At 34.9% G+C, this 21483-nt stretch overlaps 1 protein-coding gene across 1 annotated transcript in view; it reads left to right on the top strand.

Annotated features, from left to right (window-relative positions):
• Positions 1 to 21483, top strand: part of MMP16 (matrix metallopeptidase 16) — a 332743-nt gene that overhangs the window by 268724 nt on the left and 42536 nt on the right. Inside the window, exon 7 of the mRNA XM_068525510.1 lies at positions 10229 to 10367. Coding sequence (XP_068381611.1) covers positions 10229 to 10367 — 139 coding nt within the window. The remainder of the gene's footprint in view (positions 1 to 10228; positions 10368 to 21483) is intronic.

The following is a 21483-nucleotide window of genomic DNA, read 5'->3' as shown; positions in this document are numbered from 1 at the left end:
TATTTTATTGATCTGGCATTGGATATCTCATCAAGATACTGTTTTTATTTCATATAACATTTGTGTGCAGTTGCTTCTAGAATTGTCATTTTCCTCTTGTGACCACTCCACCCTCCCTAGAGCTCATCCCCACCACGAACCACTTAAACTTCTGGTTTTCAAATCTCATTTCCCCTTCTCCGAAAATATGTGTTCTCTTACCCACCATTACTCTCAACCTGGTGCAGCATAGATTATTTTGTACCTTCCTTTGGTATGATGCGTGTTACTTCCTTTTCTATAGTACCCCTATGAAAGGACCTATGAAAGTCTAGTCAACAACATCATCTTTCCTCACCTTCAAAGGCTTCTGAAATCCCTCTTAATTTATGAATCTTCCAGCCAAGTGGAAGAGACATACCATTTGTTTTATGCAAAAATATTACCATCTTAAGCTTCTATAATTTCACAAACCATCAAATCTTATCTATCAATTTTATTTAATCTTCTGTCATTAGATTCCTTCTTGCTTAGAATAATTTTCAAAAATTATTCAACCACATCAATAGTTGTCCAAGGCTCCATTATTTAGCTGAAATATTAGGAAACTTATTAACTTATATTTATTTTGGAGAAGTTTCTCCTTTTTTTTTTATTCAACAGTAAGCAAATATTGCTTACTCATATTAGTTTCACTTGATAGATTGTGAACCAATAGCACAAGTGCTTTACATTTGCTAATGATTGTGATAATCTGACTTCCCTCAGGACCGATTTAGAACTTCATTACTATTTTATTGCACATCAAGTTGTTTGTTGAGGACTTTCTTTGAGCTTAAGGAAGGGTAATTACCTTTTGAACTCCCTAGTTAAGTAAATAAACCACAGCAAAACAGTAGCAACAGAAGGCACGTTTTCAAGAGTATATTAGCATAAAGTAATTAAGTAATGGTAATGAGGATTGGTCTCTCCTGTTATGGCAACAACTGCACCTGAACTCTGAAACAAAGTCCCTTAGGAATCTTTCATGGTTTTTTGCTTTGTAATTTCTTGGGAATTCTCCGCTCAATCTACCCTTATCTCTTAGGAACAAAACTCTAATTCAACGTATACCTTTAACACCTAATTTGTTGACAAGTAACTTTGTATCCCTTTGAAAGAAAAAAAAGTTTCCCTCCAGCACATTCCCTTCTGGGCATCTAACCTGCTTTCCTCCCTTCCCCCTTAGGCTTCTGCACTTGCTCAGAGATTTTGCATAGAGTCTATTGATGACTCTTTATTTCTGTCCAGGATATATTTCTTATCACTGATTGTCTGCTCTGCTTTCCACATTCTTTCAGCTCAATGAGTTTTCCTCCATTTAGTATGGTTAGGACTGGGGGAAAAGAATATGACAGGTTGAAGAGGAAGCCATAAAAATAATACTCCATAGCTCTAGCTCAATCCTTGATTCTTCTGATGTCACATTATGGAATATCTCTTTCTCATGAAATATCTCTCTTTCCCCTTCTCTACATCATGACCTTGTCATGGCACCTTGGCCAATACTATACTACAGGATGCAATGGGGAAAAAAAGGAGGGTCACCTACAGGGCAGGAAGAGCTCTTGGGGAATAGAGGCATAGTTTTAAGTGAATGTCCCTGGAGGTGGTGAAATCTGAACTGAGTCATAAAAAAAAAGGAAGGAAGGAAGGGAGGGAGGGAGGAAGGGAGAAAGCAAATGATAATGATGCTCATTTAGAACATGTAGAAACAGGCTGGCAAATGGATAATTTCCATATAGTGATCTAAGTACTTTGGTAGATATGGGGTGCTGTATGGGCCGTAAAGATGGACTGGGGAAGACTTTCTGTGGGGGCACTTAAGTTAAATATTGACAAACCAGGCCCCCTACATCCAAGCCAAGGAAAAGATTTACTCATGTGTCTCTCTTTCACTGTCTGTTTTTCTCTGTCTTTGAACACTTATTTAACACACAGTGCTGGGTAATATACCAGAACTGAGAAGTGCAGTGTTTGAATAAGATAGATGAGGTGCATACTATGATGACAGACAGGTGAGCAAATAAACAAGATAATTTCAGAGAACGATAGATACTATGAAGAAAATAAAACATGATGAGCTGATAGAAAAAAATTGAGGAGACAATTTTAGATTTTGTGGTTAAAAAACTAAATTGAATACACTGCCCTCTCAATTACCTTGAGTAAAAACTTGCCTATACTTTATTCAGCAGGAACATAGTTTTTATTGTAAATGAGACATCTTTCTTCATGTCAAAAATAAAGAGATGGTAATTCCTGATAGGTGTGCTAATGACACAGCTGTTTCCCAGCTCGTTATATTCACTAAATGGTAGTTCCCATTTTATAGAGGCGGCAATAATAGCACTTCACACACCCCTTGAAATTAGTTGTTTGCCTCTTTTCCCCTCTAGAATGAATGTACATTCTTAAAGAGTTCATATTTTTGGAATCCAGAACTGCTAGTTCAGTGGGAGGAATGAAATTTTTTCTTTTTTTTCAACTCAATTACATATGTGAATTGAAACTTAGATCACCCTGCCAATATTCATGATCCTCATAGGAGTGGGGGGAAAGTAAAATGTCATAGTACTGTGTGGCGCAATCATATCTACCATTTGAGGCTCCTTTCCCTAAAGGCAGTGTATTGACGAAGCATTTTTCAGTAAACTGTTTTTTTCTGCATCACAATCATTGCAAAGTGGTTTCTGAACAAGAGTAGATGCAAAAAGAAACAGGAAAAAAAAAAGATATAAGGTCCTAAAAAGAAAACAGTGTAGACACACAACCATCTTTCATTTGCTCCTCAGATCTTTCTATTACAGGGTTTAACTACAGTTGGTATAGCAACACTTCATAACCATTCATTATTTGCATATATAAATGGAATAAAAACAAATATTTATGTTATTACATTATGCGTGGATAATTATTAATTTTTCAGTTTTAAAATTGGTATTCTTTTTGTTAAGATTTTATAAATACTAATTAACAAGTGATCCATATCTGACATATCACTTAACCTTTTAGTGTGTAGATTTTTCAATATAAGTTGATTGAAAAAAAATTTTTTTTTTTTTTACATTTGGAGACTATAAAAAATATCACATAAATTTAGCACACGTGGTAAACAAATTATTCTGAAAATACCAACTCTCTTTTCCTCTGGAACAAAAATATACATTTTATTTCTTAAAATAATTTACATTTCTAAATCCAGATGGTAACTATAATAGATTCTTTCTTGAAAATAGTCAAAGATATTAAGGGAGATTCCAGAATTGTGACTTTCAAAATTGATTTAGAAGAATCACTTGTGAATATGTTACTTCCTTCCTCCATTATAGTGAGTCTGTGTTTTAAGCATTTTTCAAAAACTACAGACAATATCCAGACCTATTTGACCTATTGAAATGTACTTCTGTATCATTTCTCCTGGAATGACATCTGGTTAATCTTTGATTGATGAGCCCTGAAAATTGTGCCTGCAAAATCATTGCAGACATTCATGACTGTCTTGATGAGAAAGTATCTTTTAATGGTTACTTTGAACAGGTTTTCTCCTAAGGTTTATATATCAAAAGACAGTTTGTGTCAGCTCTTGTGATAAGATAATGAAAGCTTTCCAGAATGGTATTACCTTTACTAGATACATCTTTTAAGCATCCTTTCATAGTTTTTTTTTTTTCTCCAAGTTATAATTTTACTTTTTCTTTTCTAATGTTGAAAAAGAAATATAGCTAATTATATGTAAATGGTCTTTCTCTCTTTAAATATCCCAGTACCTTTCACAATTCACAATTTATTTATTTATTTATTTGGCTGTGCTGGGTCTTAGTTGGTGGCACGCAGGATCTTCGTTGTCGCGTGCGGGATCTTCAAAAGTACAGAAAAGTTGGAAGAATGAGCATGTGCACATCTAATATATAGATTTAAGAACGGTTAGGGTTGGCCTCTATTTTCTTTACATATGTATGTGTGCATGTGCAAAACACATGCCCAAGTGTTTGGTGAAACATTTGAAAGAAAGTTGTGGATATTATGAAACTCCACTTCCAAATACAGGACCCGGTGACTATCCAGGCATTGCATATGGCTGTTATGTCTACTTAGATCTTTTAACTGATTATTCTCTCCAGCTTTTTTCTCCCTGCCTTTTTTTTTCTTCTTCTTTCTTGCTGAGACTAGGCCAGTTGTCTTATATACCATCTCACATTCTGAAATGTGTTTGACTGCTTAACTGTCATTTAACTTATTCCTTTTTCCTATAAACTGGAAGAAGTTAAGCCTAAAGGCTCAATGAAATTCTACTTTAAACATGTTTGGCTTCTACATGGTTGTACTTCATAGATGATCCTGTGACCTTCAAATGTCCAGGTATTCTATGTTTTATCACGTTAGGTGGCGTATAATATCAAGTTACTATGACTGATGCAAAGCTTGATCACTTAGTTAAGGTGGCAACTGCCATATCTCTGCATCATAAAGGTGTACTTTCAATATTAAAATTAGCATAAACACACACATGCACACTCAAGTGCATGTAAAATTTTAAGCAGGTCAGTGGAGTGCATCAATCTTCAGTTTCTAGTCTTGATATTGTACTTTTGTTATGTAAGAGGTATCACTGGAAGAAACGGGTGAGAGTATAAGGAATCTCTGTTTTTTTCTTAAAACTATAATGTGACTCTATAGTTACTTCAATATAAAAAGATTTTTTAAAACTTGTAGGCAATTTATGTGTTGGATTTAGTAATATATATTACTAAAAATGAATAGATTTAGCCTAATAATTGTTATTTATTAATATCAATTGTATTCCAGTAGGCTCAGTAATTGTGCACATGATTGAGAGATATAGGGTCTAGCATATGGTATGATTAAGCAGTGTTTGAACACTAAATTTTATAAGAAATTCTGATCATTTGCTTTTACTCTGTGCATTGGAAGAATGTGTAAGACAATGAGTCAGTCCAAATGGAGAAAGTGTTAGTACCAAATCATATTTTTTCTTTTAACTGCAAACATGGCCATCGGTAATCTTGTCTTCACATTCCCCTTTTATTCCTCTTGACCTTTCAAAAAAGCAGTGGCCTAGGACAGATGCTCTCTTAGGAGACATCTCTAAGGATGTTTCTCTCAGGCTTAGAAGTCCTTGCTGGCTCCATTTCCTGCCCAGATTTACGTAGCTACCCATGCACTGCTGGCTCCCTAACTCCAGTTACCTGTGACATCACTTGATGATTCTGGCTTCCAAGGGTGGGTCCAGGGTGGAACTGTGGGTCTCAGAGGTGTCATTCTGCCTAAGAAGCAGTAGAAGCAAATACACGCCTACCACAGAGTAGAAGGCCAACATTTCTTCCTCTAATTTTAAGCACTCATTCAGATTGCTTTCCCCTTTATTATGCATATAGCTGCCACGATTTGGGCTTTCTTCCACTACTATTACATATCTGATTTTTTTTTTAAGAACCAGATTAATTTTGATCACCAGATTCCCTAGACACTCTCCAAGCCATATATTAAGTCCTCAAAAAAAAATAATACATGATTGCTTATAAATAAATCTGTATTATAGTCATAAAAATTTTTCTAATTTTTTTCATAACTGGTGAGTTCCCTTGATTTGATTAGAATGTCATTTTAATAAATAGTTTGGCACCCATATTAAGCAGTTACCTTGATTTAAGCAATCTTGGGTATATTTGTTATTCAACACATGTGGTTTGATTAAAAAAAATAAAGAGGTATGTCCATTAAATATGTTTAGGGCTCCTACACTTTGCAAGACACAGTACTCAAAGCTGGTAATTCAGTATCCCTGCCAACCCACTGTTCTCGGGCACATAACACAGTGGAACAGTGGGAAGACTTCAAGACACAAAAACAATTATATAGTAACTGACTGTGTAAGTACTATAAAATTACAGACTACTGTGAAATAGTATAGTAGAGTCACCTAATTTCAATCAGGGAACAGCTAAGGCCTTTTTGTGGAAAGGATATTTTAGCTGAGAACTAATAGATGATTCACAATCAGTGAAAAGTATGAGGAAGGGAAAGAACATTCAAAGTGCAGCAAACTGCATAGAAGTCTTGAGGAAGAAAAGAGTTTGACTCTATCGAGAAACCAGAAGGAAGCCCATGTAACTGGAACACCATGAACACAGAAGAACCCCGTGAGGGACTGCACAGGGGCTGGGGGCAGGGCTGAGTTTGAATTCTGCTTCAGATGCAGTAGGAGGCAAACCAGTGGCTTTCAGTTGGCATTGCAGTCATCTGAGTGAAATACAATGGCAGCCTGAGTAGCATGGTGACAGTGATGATGATGAGAAATAAAGAGATTTGAGATGCTATTTTAGAAGTGGGAAAGACTAGAGGAAGCCTGAGGTGGCACAGCAGGAGGGGGCTGCGAGAACAGTGAATGCCTTCTGGAAACGTTCATGTTGAGACATGTGAGACATTCATAGATTTACATCAAGTTGTTGGTTAAATAAAAAAATCTTATATTTTAGAAGAGAAGTAAAAGTAAGTCAGTTCTACTAATTGGTTTTTTATAAAGAGGCCTGAAGACAGCATCCTCTACTGCAAATACATCGGTGACATCATCATCTTCATATGCAGACAGCAGGAGGACACTTTTTCTGTACAGTTGTCAGCAAACAACGTGCAGATTAGATTATAAACCAGAATTTTAGAGGGAACAGAAGAAAAGCAAACTGCATTTCTCTTGTATGTTACTGCTTTGTGATATATACCATAGATTTGTTATCTTTGTGAAAAAAATGGTCTGTCTGGGTCCCATACTACATGGAAAGAAAAATCTATATGTAAGCTACAGAGTGTTCGTACCTGAAGTGAAATATTGGTGTTTAAGTAGGAATTCCTATTTGATAATTTTTAAGCACGATGCTTTTTCACAAGTTGACTTTGCAAATGTGCTAGCTGTGATGATTTTTAGTGTATCCTATCCCTTCCCACCCTTTTCTTTCTATAAGAGCTGTAGCCAAAAAGAGGTCAGAGGCAAGATACAAACAATATTTTTAGGGGGCTGTAGAGGTGATTCCTCATTCTTTCCTTTACATCATAGGCTAAAACAAAACATACGTTGTTTGGAAAAGTGAAAACATTTTTTTTTTCATCTGCCCATGGTTCAAAGTCCTTTATATATCATACCCTTGCAGAAAATGAAATGTGTACTAATCATCTTTCTATTCATAGCACTTTTGTGTTCTTGTGACTTCCATATAGCTTTTGGCTTCTAAAAACTAATCACTTACTTTAACTTTGCCCTTTCCTCCCTAACTTTTGTTTTCTTTCAAGAAATACTTACTGAGCTTCTCCTATGTGCAAGGCATTTTTCTGGAAAGAGGAAGCCATAAGAAAACTAAAGACAGACCTGTTTGCCATCATTGAGCTTGTGTTCTAGTAGAGAGAGAATGAACAAAAAATAAGTAAAACATGTATTGTGTAAAACAGTGGTAAATGTAATCGATGAAAAAGCAGAGGAGGGGGGAGAGTAAAAGCAAGTATGGGTGGGTGGAGTGAGGGGCTTCAATTTTAGATAAGGTGGTCAGAGAAAGTTTCATTTGGAAGGATAATTTGCACTGAGACCTCAATATTATTTTAAATATCCTCTCTCTGCAAATTAGTCACAAGCACTTTTTCTGAAGTGGCCATCTATAGTGACTGTGGTATGTGTTTACATCAACTGTGACAGAATACTTGCTAAATTATTTGTACCATTGAATCCTGCTAAACAGAAGAGTTGTGAATAAATTGAATAGAATCACAACCTGAGCATCTACAATTTATATGACTCTCTGCCAAGGCTACTATCAATGAGAAATAAACATGAATTCACCTATGCTTCCGCATTACCTTGAGAAGATTTGCAAATTAACTCTGCTTACCTTGAGGGAGTAATTTCATTTCTTCCTTCATTAGTGGCATTTTGGGATTGTACTTCTATCTTTTGACTGCAGCCTATTTGTCCCAAAGAGCCACTGGCCCTGTCTCAGTATGTGGGGAGATTCTAGCAATGTGAAGTGTTTCTCTGGGAAAAATTGGAATATATTTCTGGGCTTTTTCATCCAATTTCTTCCTATTCTTCATCTTAGAGAGCTTTTTGTTTAATTGTTCCATAAATAATCATGGTCAGTTATTTCTTTGTCAGAATCCAGTAGGTTTTTAGCCATTTTTATTTATTTTAGGATATATGTTACAATAATTTAAAAATATTTTATGTGGAGATTGGAATGACTTTAACACCCAGTTAAAAACCCCTGCTGCAGCTAGACCAAGATGCTGTTTTTGTTTTAAATTATCAGAATATCATCTGCTCACATACTACTGACATTAAACTTTGGATCTTAATGCCCATACATATTTTCTTAGGTCAATCGTTTCATGAAATAACTTTGTAATTTAAAATCAGCTTAATGTATCTCCTGCATGTGGATCAAAAAATTAATGAATTCAGGATTAATGGTACTATGGTACCTGGTACTATGGAAATTATCAACATAAGGTTAATAACATAAGGAGATGTTGTGGGAAGGAGATGCATGTCTAGAGCCAAAATATGACTAAAATTTGAAGAATAAATAAGAAACAAGACAAAATTGTAAACAGAACTATAAACAGGAAAACCAGGGTACCTAGTTTCAATATAATTTTAACAATAAGCACCAACAGTTTTAATGCTACCATGTGCCAGATCCTCAGAAAGTCCTTTACATTTAATATAGTAATCATACTATGAGTCAGTTATTGGTAATAACTCAGTGACTAGCACCTCAACCAAGGTGACACAGTTATTAAGGAACAGAACAAGAATAGAATGTGAACTCAGTCATTAATTAAGCTACTTCCTCCTTTATCTATAAATAGCAAAATAAGTAGAGAAGACAGCCCATTATAACTAGAGCAAAGTGCAATTATTCAAAGATTACTAAGAAAATTTTAATATTTTGGATTGATTTAGATAGAAAGAAATCTCCTTTTCATCATATCACCTGAAATCCAAGAATCCTTAGTAGATTGTGTGTGTGTGCATGAATGAATATATGAATAACTGACAAATTCTAGGAAATCTAGTCAGGTTAACCTATTCTTAGCCAAAAGCTTGGGAAAACTCTATAATAAATCACTTACTAATACCTAAGTTGGGGGAAGAGAGCAGAGAACAATTGAAATGGAAGTCTTTTTGTGATATGCACTTATCTAAATAGTACAAATATATAACTTGCAAGTAAAACTCTGCTTGTAAATACTGAAATAAAATGTAATAGTAAATTTTATTTTATTGGAAACTAATTTTTTAAATATACCTAGTTTTTCTCATATTAAAGCACTTCGGATAGTTTCTAAATTATTCCAAAATTTTCAATAGAAAACAATTTAATGTCATCAGGTATACATTTTGGGGAAAGAGTTTTTGCCTTTAGTGAGAATTTATGGTGAAAAATCTTGTGTGTAGTCTAATTATTAAGTCAACAATATTTATAAATACCTGCTATGTAGCAAGTCGTATATATTATTCACTAGAGATAAGAGTAAACACATTTAATATAAAACGGCCTGTGCTATGACTGAGTGAAGTACAGGTTACTATGAAAGCGAATAGGAGAGGCAATTGACCCAGATTGGAATCCACTCTGATGATCTTCCTTCAAGATTACTTTGTTCATTTAAGGTGACAATATAATTTATCATCCAAACCAGGACACATTTGAAGGTGAAAGAGGACTCTACTTATAATTACATGGGAAAGTAGTTGTCACATGGGTATACCAGGAGGCATGGCCTCCCTATTTCATCCCAACACTTCAGGTGGAGATCTTGCATATGTCTATAAATGCAAAGGTGCATATGTAATCGTATGCTGCTCTTATATTTTGGAAAGCTCACTTAATCCACAAATCTGGCAGGGACTTGTCTGTGCTACCTCTGTTTTTCAATCTAGAAAGCCCTGGAGATAATGTAAACTGCCAAGATTAAGTAGTTTTACATTATCTTTTTAACCACAATGTATGGATTAGACATTGGGTAGTTTACTACAGAACGTTTGTGATCATTCCGGGCAAGGTAGCTGTTTCTTTGACTGTTTTGATATAGGCTGGTGATAACAGCACTAGCTTAGCTGTGAAAGCATTAAACCATCACACAGGGAAGTTCCCCGAGGCCTCACCTTTGTTGAAAGATGCTTGTGTTTGGTTTGTAGGACCAGTGGTTTTGGCGAGTGAGAAACAACAGGGTGATGGATGGATACCCCATGCAAATTACTTACTTCTGGCGGGGCTTGCCTCCTAGTATCGATGCAGTTTATGAAAACAGTGATGGGAACTTTGTCTTCTTTAAAGGTAAGGAATGTTTCCCATGTCTTGCTCTGCTGTATCTTGGTCATTTTGCCCAGGGCCTTGTTGCACATATAGAGATGAATAAGTAAAACCTGTTGAGTGAGGTTAAGTAGCTAATTCATTTTATAAAATGAACCACATATGTTAGCTACAAATATAAATGAAGTAAAATCAAAGATAATTTTTAATTCTCTAAGTTATATTTTCTCATATGGTATCCTCATTTGTAAGTCAAATTTTGGAGGCATTGTGATCGCTTAGAATTTTTAGATTTGGCCTAAAAGCACCAGAAAAATAAATACACAAATAAGTGAATGAATGAATTAAAAGTCATTTTTCTATTAACTAAGGGATTTGGGGATTTTTTTTAAGAGCATTTGGAGTTGCTTGCTGTTTTTATGCAATGAAATCCATTTCACTTCTTATTTTCATATATAATATCTTAAACTTTACTTGATTTAGTCAGTTTATGTTAAATAGTTTTCAATAAACTAAGAAATTGCTCATAAAGGCAAGGAAAACTTATGAGTAGAATAAATTCACCCAATCATTTTACCGAATAAAATTTATTATTTGTTATTTATCTGAGTGACAAAATTCAATTGCACAAATACTAATGTCTAACACGCAAAAGTGAAATTATCTGGTAAAGTGAATTTAAGTCAAGTGACTGGTACTCCATCTTCTAAACTTGCTAATATTCAAAACAATAAATCTTAAGTCTATTGGGGGGACAGGGAACACAGACTGACTGAGTTGTAGGACTGAGAGAATTGTGAAGAGAACGTAATCTGAGGAAAACTAGAGTGCAGAATGAATATGATTGAATGGATTGGCCAAGAGCCTAAAGGACTGAGAATAAGCTTAAATAAGGATTGAGACTGAGGGAAAAGAAAAGGGATCTTAACCAAAAAAAAAGGCAATTATTCTCAGGATCAAACTAGAAGAATTCATAGCAGTGATGAGAGTAATGAAAACACAGGGTTTGAGAGACACTTGTGATATTTTAAGTGAAGTCCAAACCACCCATGTAAAGTGAAAGTGTATACTCAGAATTTATCTTTACAAATTATAAATTGAGAAAGAGGGGTATAGTACATTAATTATAAGAACATGATGATCCTGCATTCATTCTGCCAATTTTGAGCACTTGCTAGCTGTAAGAACTGGACAGCTACTCAGTTCCCTTTGCCTCGGTTTCTCCACCTGGAAAACGGGATTGGTAGTTCTCCCCATCTCAGGATTAGTTTAAAGACTAAATTAATGACTGCATGTGAAGTGCTTGGTACATGTGAGCCCTCAATAAATGCCAACTATTGCTGCTGCTGGTGTGATTACTATTAATATTCCTGCCCTCCTGCTATCTATAATAAGTGTATAAAGGAAGTAACCAAAAAAAAAGCAATTATTCTCAAGATTAAGCTAGAAGAATTCACAGTAGTGAGGAGAGTAATGAAAACACAGTTTTTGAGAGACTCTTGTGATATTTTAAGTGAAGTCCAAACCACCCATGTACTGTACCATTGTGGACAATGTACATGTACTGTACCATTGTGGACAAAGAAAGGATACATCTAAAGGTTCTGAATCTTAGGGGCATGATATTTGGAGAAAAATTATCTTCCCATACACTATTCTTTGGTTCTGTGCTCGGTAGCAGCAGAAAAAAAGTGAAGAATAAACCCTAGGCAGCCTATGGCTTGAGGGCTGTCCCATGGGGCCCTGTCTCATCACAGGATCAATAGTGCTGTCTGACAAAACTGCCTGAGGAGAAACTGCCACAGTCATAAACCAGTGTTCCTACAGTTCTTTATTGCCTCAGGGCCTTCTCACTTTTTTCATGTTGTCTCTCCTCACTCACTCGCTCTGGAATGGCTAGCTCCTTTTCATCTTTCAACAGCTGGCATAAAAGGGACCTCCACAGAGTGCCCTCCCTGCCCACTCCATTTAAAGCAGTATCTTCCAACTTGCACAGCTCTTGTAAAAATTTGAAATTATCTACAGCATTCAAATATAAATTTCATGAGAGATGGAGCTTGTTTATATTTTCTTGCACACCACTGTATTTTCAGTTCCCAGAACAGTGTTGGGTGCATAGTATGTGCTTAACAAACATTTTAATAAAAACAATATGGTTAAATATTGATTTGACTCAATAAGGTATTTCTTATGTTGTGATGCTAACAACAGGAAAAACTCTGTCTCTTGTCACATATATATTAAACTTTTAGAATGTTTAGCTTGCCAGTGGTGTCTTCTTGATATACTGTCTGTATCAGGAAATGTCTAATCTTAGAACTTTGTCACTCCAAGGAACCTGCTGTGATGTTTCCTTCCTCCAGTTTACTCTCCACATTACCTTCAAATAAACCTTCTCCAAACCCAGCTATGAACATCAGCTCCCTTATTCCAAACATCATTGCTTATCCAGAGGGAGCCACAAGCTCTGGTTGTTTCCAATAAGACCACTCCCTTCCCTGGTATCTATCTCATTATTGGCAGGAGAGTTAAGAGTCATAGAACCCTGAGATTTGGGTGACACACCACTCCCTTTCCTACCCTTCTCACAATAGTCACAATCAAAATGAGTGTCTCAGCTTGCCACCATCTCTTTATGGCCTTTATCACCTCAAAGTCTAGATAATCAGATTAACTCTCATCCCAAGACCATCATCCCCATCTTGCTCTATGGACCTTGAGACCACCTCATCTCTAGCAGTCCAATTTCCCTCCCTGTTTAATTTTCTGCATATCATCCAGCAAACTATATGTTTCACTTATTAATTGCTCATCTGTATCCTTCTCAATAGAATATCAGTTCATAAGGTCAAGGTTTTCTCTAGTTTTTTTGTTTTTTCTTTTAAATACTGTTGTACTGACAAAGGAGTAATCTCCAAAATATACAAGCAGTTCATGCAGCTCAATATCAAAAAAACAAACAACCCAATCCAAAAATGAGCAGAAGACCTAAATAGACATTTCTCCAAAGAAGATATACAGATTGCCAACAAACACATGAAAGGATGCTCAACATCATTAATCATTAGAGAAATGCAAATCAAAACTACAATGAGGTATCACCTCACACTAGTCAGAATGGCCATCATCAAAAAATCTACTAACAATAAATGCTGGAGAGGGTGTGGAGAAAAGGGAATCCTCTTGCCCTGTTGGTGGGAATGTAAATTGATAAAGCCACTATGGAGAACAGTATGGAGATTCCTTAAAAAACTAAAAATAGAACTACCATATGACCCAGAAATGCCACTACTGGGTACATACCCTGAGAAAACCATAATTCATAAAGAGTCATGTACCACAATATTCAATGCAGCACTATTTACAATAGCCAGGACATGGAAGCAACCTAAGTGTGCATCGACAGATGAATGGATAAAGAAGATGTGGCACATATATACAATGGAATATTAGTCAGCCATAAAAAGAATGAAATTGAGTTATTTGTAGAGAGGTGCATGTACTTAGAGACTGTCATACAGAATGAAGTAAGTCAGAAAGAGAAAAACAAATATCATATGCTAACACATATATATGGAATCAAAAAAAAAAAAAATGGTTGAGAAGGACCTAGGGGTAGGACAGGAATAAAGATACAGACGTAGAGAATGGACTTGAGGACACGGGGAGGGGGAAGGGTAAGCTGGGACGAAGTGAGAGAGTGGCATGGACATATATACAGTACCAAATGTAAAATAGATAGCTAGTGGGAAGCAGCCACATAGCACAGGGAGATCAGCTCAGTGCTTTGTGTCCTACTAGAGGGGTAGAATAAGGAGGGTGGGAGGGAGACACAAGAGGGAGGAGCTATGGGAGGAGCTATATATATATGTATATGCATAGCTGATTCACATTGTTATACAGCAGAAATTAACACACCATTGTAAAACAATTATATTCCAATAAAGATGTTAAAAAATAAACAAACAAACAAATAAATAAATAATGAGCAAAGGGGGCATACAATTATAGCATATAGAGAGCTTTAGAACAAATCTTATTCTGAGTACTTATTAAGTGTCACTAAACATCTTTCAGCTGACGGGCAGGGAAAGCAAGCCTCTTAAACCACAAAATAAACATTTTCTAAGTAAAAAATAAATAAATGAATAAATACTGTTGTATCCCCAAGATCTTAAACCAGGAGTTGACAAACTTTTTCTGTAATGACCAAATAAGAAATATTTTAGCCTTTGAAGCCCATACCATCTCTATTACATATCCTTTTATTTTTTTTAACCTTCAAAAATGTAAAAACTCTTCTTAGATCATGGGCTGTACAAAAACAGGTCATTTGTCCTAGTTTGCTGAACTCTGTTTTAAACAATGACTGGAATGTAGTAAACACTAAACAAATAATTATTGAATGAATGAAGAATAAAATTCAAGTCCCAATATGTGTTTGTATTCACAGCTCTATACACGTTGGTCTCAGCCTATACCAGCCATCCTGGCTAACTGTTACTAATGTATTTAAGCATTATTCTTCTCCAAGTTGTTCTTTTCTTTGGCCCTTTTTCCCTTTTTTTCTTTCTCTTTTATGTTTTTCTCTTCTAATCTGTACTATACAGCAGTACTTGTACTTAACTAGCTTAGTCTTTTATTCCTTCTGCTTACCTGATGCCCGTGGTGGTACACAAAGTTATTTAATCATATATTTCCTAAATGTACTTAGTGTTAGCCTTGCTTTCATCTTACATAAGAATTTGAAGGTGTGGATTTGAATATAACCATAAACTAATATTATAATTTTAGTTATAAAATATAAATACTGTCTTAGTAATATAAATAAAGCATATGTTATATTCAAGTGAACTTTAATAAATATCTTAAGAATAGGAAACTGCTAGATACAATTAAAACTTCATATTTTGGTATAATTTGTATAATTTTTCAACTTTGGGCAAAATTGTATGTGTTTGTATGTCACATGCAGTGGGAGTTGTCAGTACACAATTATAAAAACATATATTGCTTGCCTTCTATAGATGTGATCAGCTGTATATTCTTAATAGAATTTTATTGGTTTTTGATATGTAAAAGTGTAGTATAAGGGTGGTCTCTGCTTCCAGCCAAGATGTAATAATAGGGATCAGATTTATCCTTACACCTAAAACCACCAGAAATTGGACAAAGTATATAAAGTGATGATTTTCACGACATTGAACATCAAGAATAAAGGTAGTGAATCTTGAGAGTTAAAAACAAAGAGAAATAAGCCCAGAAACTGCCTCAGTTTCCTGTCTTGAAAGAATTTCCAGGCTGTGGCCAAACATACAGAAATCCAAGCAGAACTCAGAAGATTCTCTCAGTTGAGGAGATAGAGCTGAGAGTCAAGTGAGAATAAGGTGGCTACAGTTCACAAGACAAAGTAATGCAGAGGAAAGAGCTGCACAGAGTGAAGACCCAGAGATTAGCAAAGAAAACTCCTAAGGGATGGGAGAGAGAATTGGTCAGCATATGTGTGTAAGGATGCAACTGAAGTCTGGAGAAAGAATCTTGTGATAGATATAAAAGAAACAATGCCTGACCCTCACATAGGGCTAACAGTACTTGTTCCTACCAGTCACGGGTTGTCCATGGGCACTGGATAGAGTACTGAGAAGAGTCTTGCCTCAGTAGTGGGGAATAATTATCCCAGAAGGAGCACTGTTTCAGTCCTACCTAACAAATCTTAAAACACCTGAAGTAATCAAATTGTTTCTAAGTAACAGTCCTAGAACAAAGCTCAAGAATAATTATAGGGATATAAAACTATTCACCCAACCAGGCAAAATTTGCAATGTCTGACTTTCCCCATAAGATCAGGAACAAGACAAGGGTGTCCACGCTTATCAATTCAATTCAACATTTTACTGGAGGTTTTATCTAGTGTAATAAACATAATGTAAAACTGTCAACATGTTCACAGACAACATGACTGTCTCTGTAGAAAATTGGATGCCATCAACCAATTATCTATAATTGATCAGTGAGTTTAGCAAAATTTCAAGATATAAGACCATAATACAAAAATTAATTGTAGGGCTTCCGTGGTGGCGCAGTGGTCGAGAATCTGCCTGCCAATGCAGGGGACACGGGTTCAAGCCCTGGTTTGGGAAGATCCCACATGCCGCGGAGCAACTAGACCCGTGAGCCACAATTACTGAGCCTGCGTGTCTGGAGCCTGTGCTCCACAACAAGAGAGGCCGCGATAGCGAGAGACCCGCGCACCGCGATGAAGAGTGGCCCCCGCTTGCCGTTGCGCAACTAGAGAAAGCCCTCGCACAGAAACGAAGACCCGACACAGCCAAAAATAAATAAATAAATAAAATTAAAACCAACCAACCAACCAAACAAACAAAAACTATTAAAAAATGATTAACTGTACTTCTATATGTTTTCAAGATTGTGAAGGTTCTAAGACTTTACCGTATTTGTAAGCTAGCAAGTTAGCCTGCCACACTTTCATGAATGTTGTCAGAAGACATGAGATTCCTGACTCAGAGAAAAAGAAAGACTCAAAAGCAGTAGCCATTTGTATGAGTTCCCTGAGCCCCAGTTCTCAAAGGGTGACGTGAACTGGGCCTGTTAACACCTATACTTGTAATCAGTTTACATGCAGGAGAGGAGCCACAAGCTTAGAGAACCTAAATTTTTTTTTTTAACATCTTTATTGGAGTATAATTGCTTTACAATGTTGTGTTAGTTTCTGATGAATAACAAAGTGAATCAGCTATACATATACATATATCCCCATATCCCCTTCCTCTTGTGTCTCCCTCCCACCCTCCCTATCCCACCCCTCTAGGTAGTCACAAAGCACTGAGCTGATCTCCCTCTGCTATGCAGCTGCTTTCCACTAGCTATCTATTTTGCATTTGGTAGAGTATATATGTCAATGCCACTCTCTCACTTCGTCAATAAGGAGTAAGCTGCTTAACTTTTCCCCAGAGGGGGCCTTTTATTTATTTAATTGAAGAGTAAACAAACCATCCCTTTATTGTGGAGGGAGATGTTTTCTCTATAACCCAACATTGTTGATATACAAACATCTTTGGAAATAAAGTCCAAAAGAAAGGCATTATCAGTGCCTCGGCTCACAAGACATGCTGAGAAGCAAGTGACCTAGGGAGAATTGTCTCCCGTCACATACTAGCAAAGAATAATCAATAACTGAACTTTTTAAAAAAATTTAAAATGACATCAGAAATATCAAATATTTAGGGATCAATCCAAATAAAATGTGTATGACCTAGACACTGAAAACTATAAAAATTTGCTAAATGAAAGTAAAGAAGACAAATGGACAAATATGCCTTATTCATGGTTTCAAGAACTTGATATTATTACAATGTCAATTCCTGCCAAACTTATCTATAGATTCAGAACAATCACAATAAAAATCTCAGCAGGTTTTTTTGTAGTAACTGTTAAGCTGATTCTAAAATTCATATGCAAATTAAAAAGACCTAGTATAGACAAAACCTGTTTGAAAACACTACTTGATTTCAAGTCTTATTTCTTTTTTTTGGCCTTGCTGTGCAGCTTGTGGGATCTTAGTTCTCCCACCAGGGATCAAACCTGGACCCCCTGCAGTGGGAGCTTGGATTCCTAACCACTGGACCACCAGGGAATTACCTCAAGTCTTCTTTTAAAGCTACATTAATCAAGACAGTGTGTCTTTGGTGTAAAGATAGAAAAACTAGATCAGTGAAACAAAATAAAGAGTCTAGAAATAGACTAAAAATATATATGAACAAGTAATTTCTGACAATAATACAGAGAAAATTTAGTGGAGAAAAGATAATTTTTCAACAAATGGTGCTGAAAACAGGATGTTCATATGCAAAAAAGTAAATTCTAATCCACACCTTGCACCATATATAAAAATGAATTCTAAGTGGTCCAAACCTAAATGTAAGACATATAACTGTAAAACAACTAGAAAAAATTAGGATAAAAATATATGTGACTATGGCTTAAGCCAAAATTTCTTATATTTAATGCCAAAATCACAATTCATAAAAGAAAATGGTAAATTGGACATCAAAAATTTTTTAATTTACTCTTCAAAGACACTAAGAGAATAAAAAACATGCCATCAGCTAAGAGAAAATATTTGCAAACACATATATGAAAAAGGATTTGTATCCAGAATATGTAAAGAATTCTCAAAACTCAATAAAAAGAAAGCAAGCAGCTCAAAAATAAGCAAGGGTTTGAACAGAAACTTCAACAAGGATAATGTACAGATGCCATGTAAGCACATGAAAAGATACTAAGCAATATTAGTCATTAGGGAAATGTAAATTAAAACCACTATAAGATACATATTTGTTAGAGTGGCTAAATTTAAAAAGACAGACCATGCCAAAGCAACCATGCCAAGCTGACAATTCCTTTAAAAGTTAAACATGCAGACACCATTGCACTCAGACATTTTCCCAAGAGAAATGAAAACATTTGTGCAAAGACATCTACACAAATATTCAAAGCAGACATATTTGTGATAAACAAAAACTGAAAACTAGTCATATATCCTCAATAGGTGAATGGATAAACAAACTATGAAATATCCATATAATGGAATACTACTCAGCAATAAAAAAGGATGAACTACTGATTTGTACTATAAATGAATGAAGCTCAAATAATTATGCTGAGTTAAAAAAAATCAGACAAAAAACGAGTACATGCTGTACTGTTATATTAATACAAAATTCTAGAAAGTCCAAACTATAATCTATAGTGATAGGAAGAACCTCAGTGGTTGCCTGAGGACAAGTGAGATAGATTGGGCAGTATGGAATACAGAGGAGCATAAGAAAACATTTCAGGATGATGAACATGTTCATTATCTTGATTATATAGATCTGCTGGATATGCTGACAGATATATACATATGTTGAAACAAATTACATATTTTAAACATGTGTTGTTTATTGCTTGTCACATCAGTTTATGTTGGAATAGTTTAAGTATTTCATAAATTTAAATATATTGGTGACCATGGGTAGTAAAATTTTATTCCTTCATTGTTCCACAGCATATTAATTATGAGCATCCAAATTAATACTGTTCTGGTTCAGTCACTTACTTAAGCCCAGTGATAATCAAGCAGGGTGTCCCCATATAGCAGAGATGCCTCAGCCCCAGAAACCTCTCTTCTTGGTTAAAGTTCTTGTGCTATTGAGAACAAACATGAGAAATTAACTAAATATTAATATAGACTTAATCCATTTACTGCAGATATATTTAAAATTATATAATCTCAATTTAATTTAGATGTTACAACTTACAATGATTATATTTTCAAATAAGTGTTCATATTGGAAATGACTATATAACATATTTTGACGCCCACATTTTGAATAATTCCATATTTGTTATTTTATATTACTTATCTATGTTCTATTTCTTGCTCTCTGTTCTAATTTCCCTAGTCTTATTTTTGTTTATATTTTACCATCTTATCACATTTTTGCATAATGAAACAAAGTATAAGTAAGTAGTTAAATATCTTAAGGAATTTTCTTTTCAACCTCACATCTATAATTTTTGTTTTTGTTTTTTCTTAAGAAGCCAGTTTTAATATCTCCTTTCACTGGTCAAGATGCTACTCAGTATAGCTGTGTATATTTGAGTGTAAGGCTGGTTGTATAAACTGCGGGCCTTTCTACTCCATGCTAACCAGTCTCATGGTTTGGTATATGTGACACATGGTATACCTAGCGTTGTTTAGAATAATGATGTCTAAACAGACCCCCTCATTCCTCTACTTGATATTTAGCAGTGAACTGAGTCAGTCTCTTCTATTTATGTTCAAAAGTTGGTTTATTTAGTGAGAAAGCCCCAGAAATAGAAAATGTATTGCACTTCAGGGAAGTAATATGCTTTTCTCCAGCAACTTAATGTACCACACATTTTGTGCTAGTCAGCTGTCTGAATATCACTCAGGCAAATTATTATACAGGTAAATCCTGTATAATAGAGTAATGTTTTGTAAGCATAATCAAGCCAGGTGTTTATATCCTTGATTATGAGTCATGTTCAGGATGAATGGTTATGAGTTAATAATATCAAATATCTATGTTAGAAATTGAGCTGGTGTAATGTCCTTCAAGAGTTGGACGTAAATTTAAAAAACACCTTCAGTGTTGTCCAAATCAGTAGTAGTCAAAATTAAGTAGTTGAAAAGTTGTCTCAAAAGTTGTCTCATGTTGTTGCTATCACTCAATAACTTTTAAGCAGGACTTATCCTATTTGACATTTTCATTTCAAGAAGCAAAAATCTCTTATAGAATAGGAACCAAAATATCTGAGGCAGAAAAGAGGAGGGTAATAAAATTTGGGAATAAGAAAGGCATACAAAAGATGTAAATCAAAAGAGAAGAGTTGTCTAAAATATGTGGTACCAGGAGATGACAAAAAAAGAGAACTTTTGCTTAAGAAATGGTTTATGTGACTTGCATTACTACTTTATTTCAAATGCTCATAAACTGCAATTTATTTATGCTGCTTACAAATCATCACTTTTGAAAGATTTAGGAAGTGCTAATGAAGTTCATTTAAGATAAAAATGCATTGCTTCTTACATAGTAAAATGGATAATCTAAAAGATCTTTTAATATAAATAGCTGAATATAAGGATTACTTATTTCTGTACAAGAAATAATGGAAAATTGATGCCTAAAAAGTTACATTAAATTAAGAAACTTACATTCAGTGGCCTTGGTGTACACAATAATAGATTTATAACATGTAAACTGTGCTATTTTTTTGAATTAAAAATATTCAGAAAAATTTAATATTAATGTTTATATTTTATATTGACAAGAAGTGACCATCTAAACCAAGGGGCCAAACATTTAATATTTGAAAATCTCCCTTGATATTTTACCTCTATGTATTTATAATTATTCAGAAAATCTATTGTATGCTTTTCTTATGGCTGTTTTTATTTATACTTCAAACTGCAATATTTTTTCATCAGTAGTACTTGTGTGTCGAAATGTTCCTCATTTTCAAAAACTTTTGTCACATCCTTTTATTTCTTATGTTTGAGTTTGAGTTCCCTGGGAAGCAAACACTATGATAAAGTTACAGGGAGGGAAGTAAA

The sequence above is a fragment of the Eschrichtius robustus genome, chromosome 17 (genome assembly GCF_028021215.1).
Source record: "Eschrichtius robustus isolate mEscRob2 chromosome 17, mEscRob2.pri, whole genome shotgun sequence".
Classification (NCBI taxonomy): domain Eukaryota; kingdom Metazoa; phylum Chordata; class Mammalia; order Artiodactyla; family Eschrichtiidae; genus Eschrichtius; species Eschrichtius robustus.
Note: the sequence above shows the minus strand (reverse complement) of the source record. Positions and strands in the feature narration are given on the sequence as shown.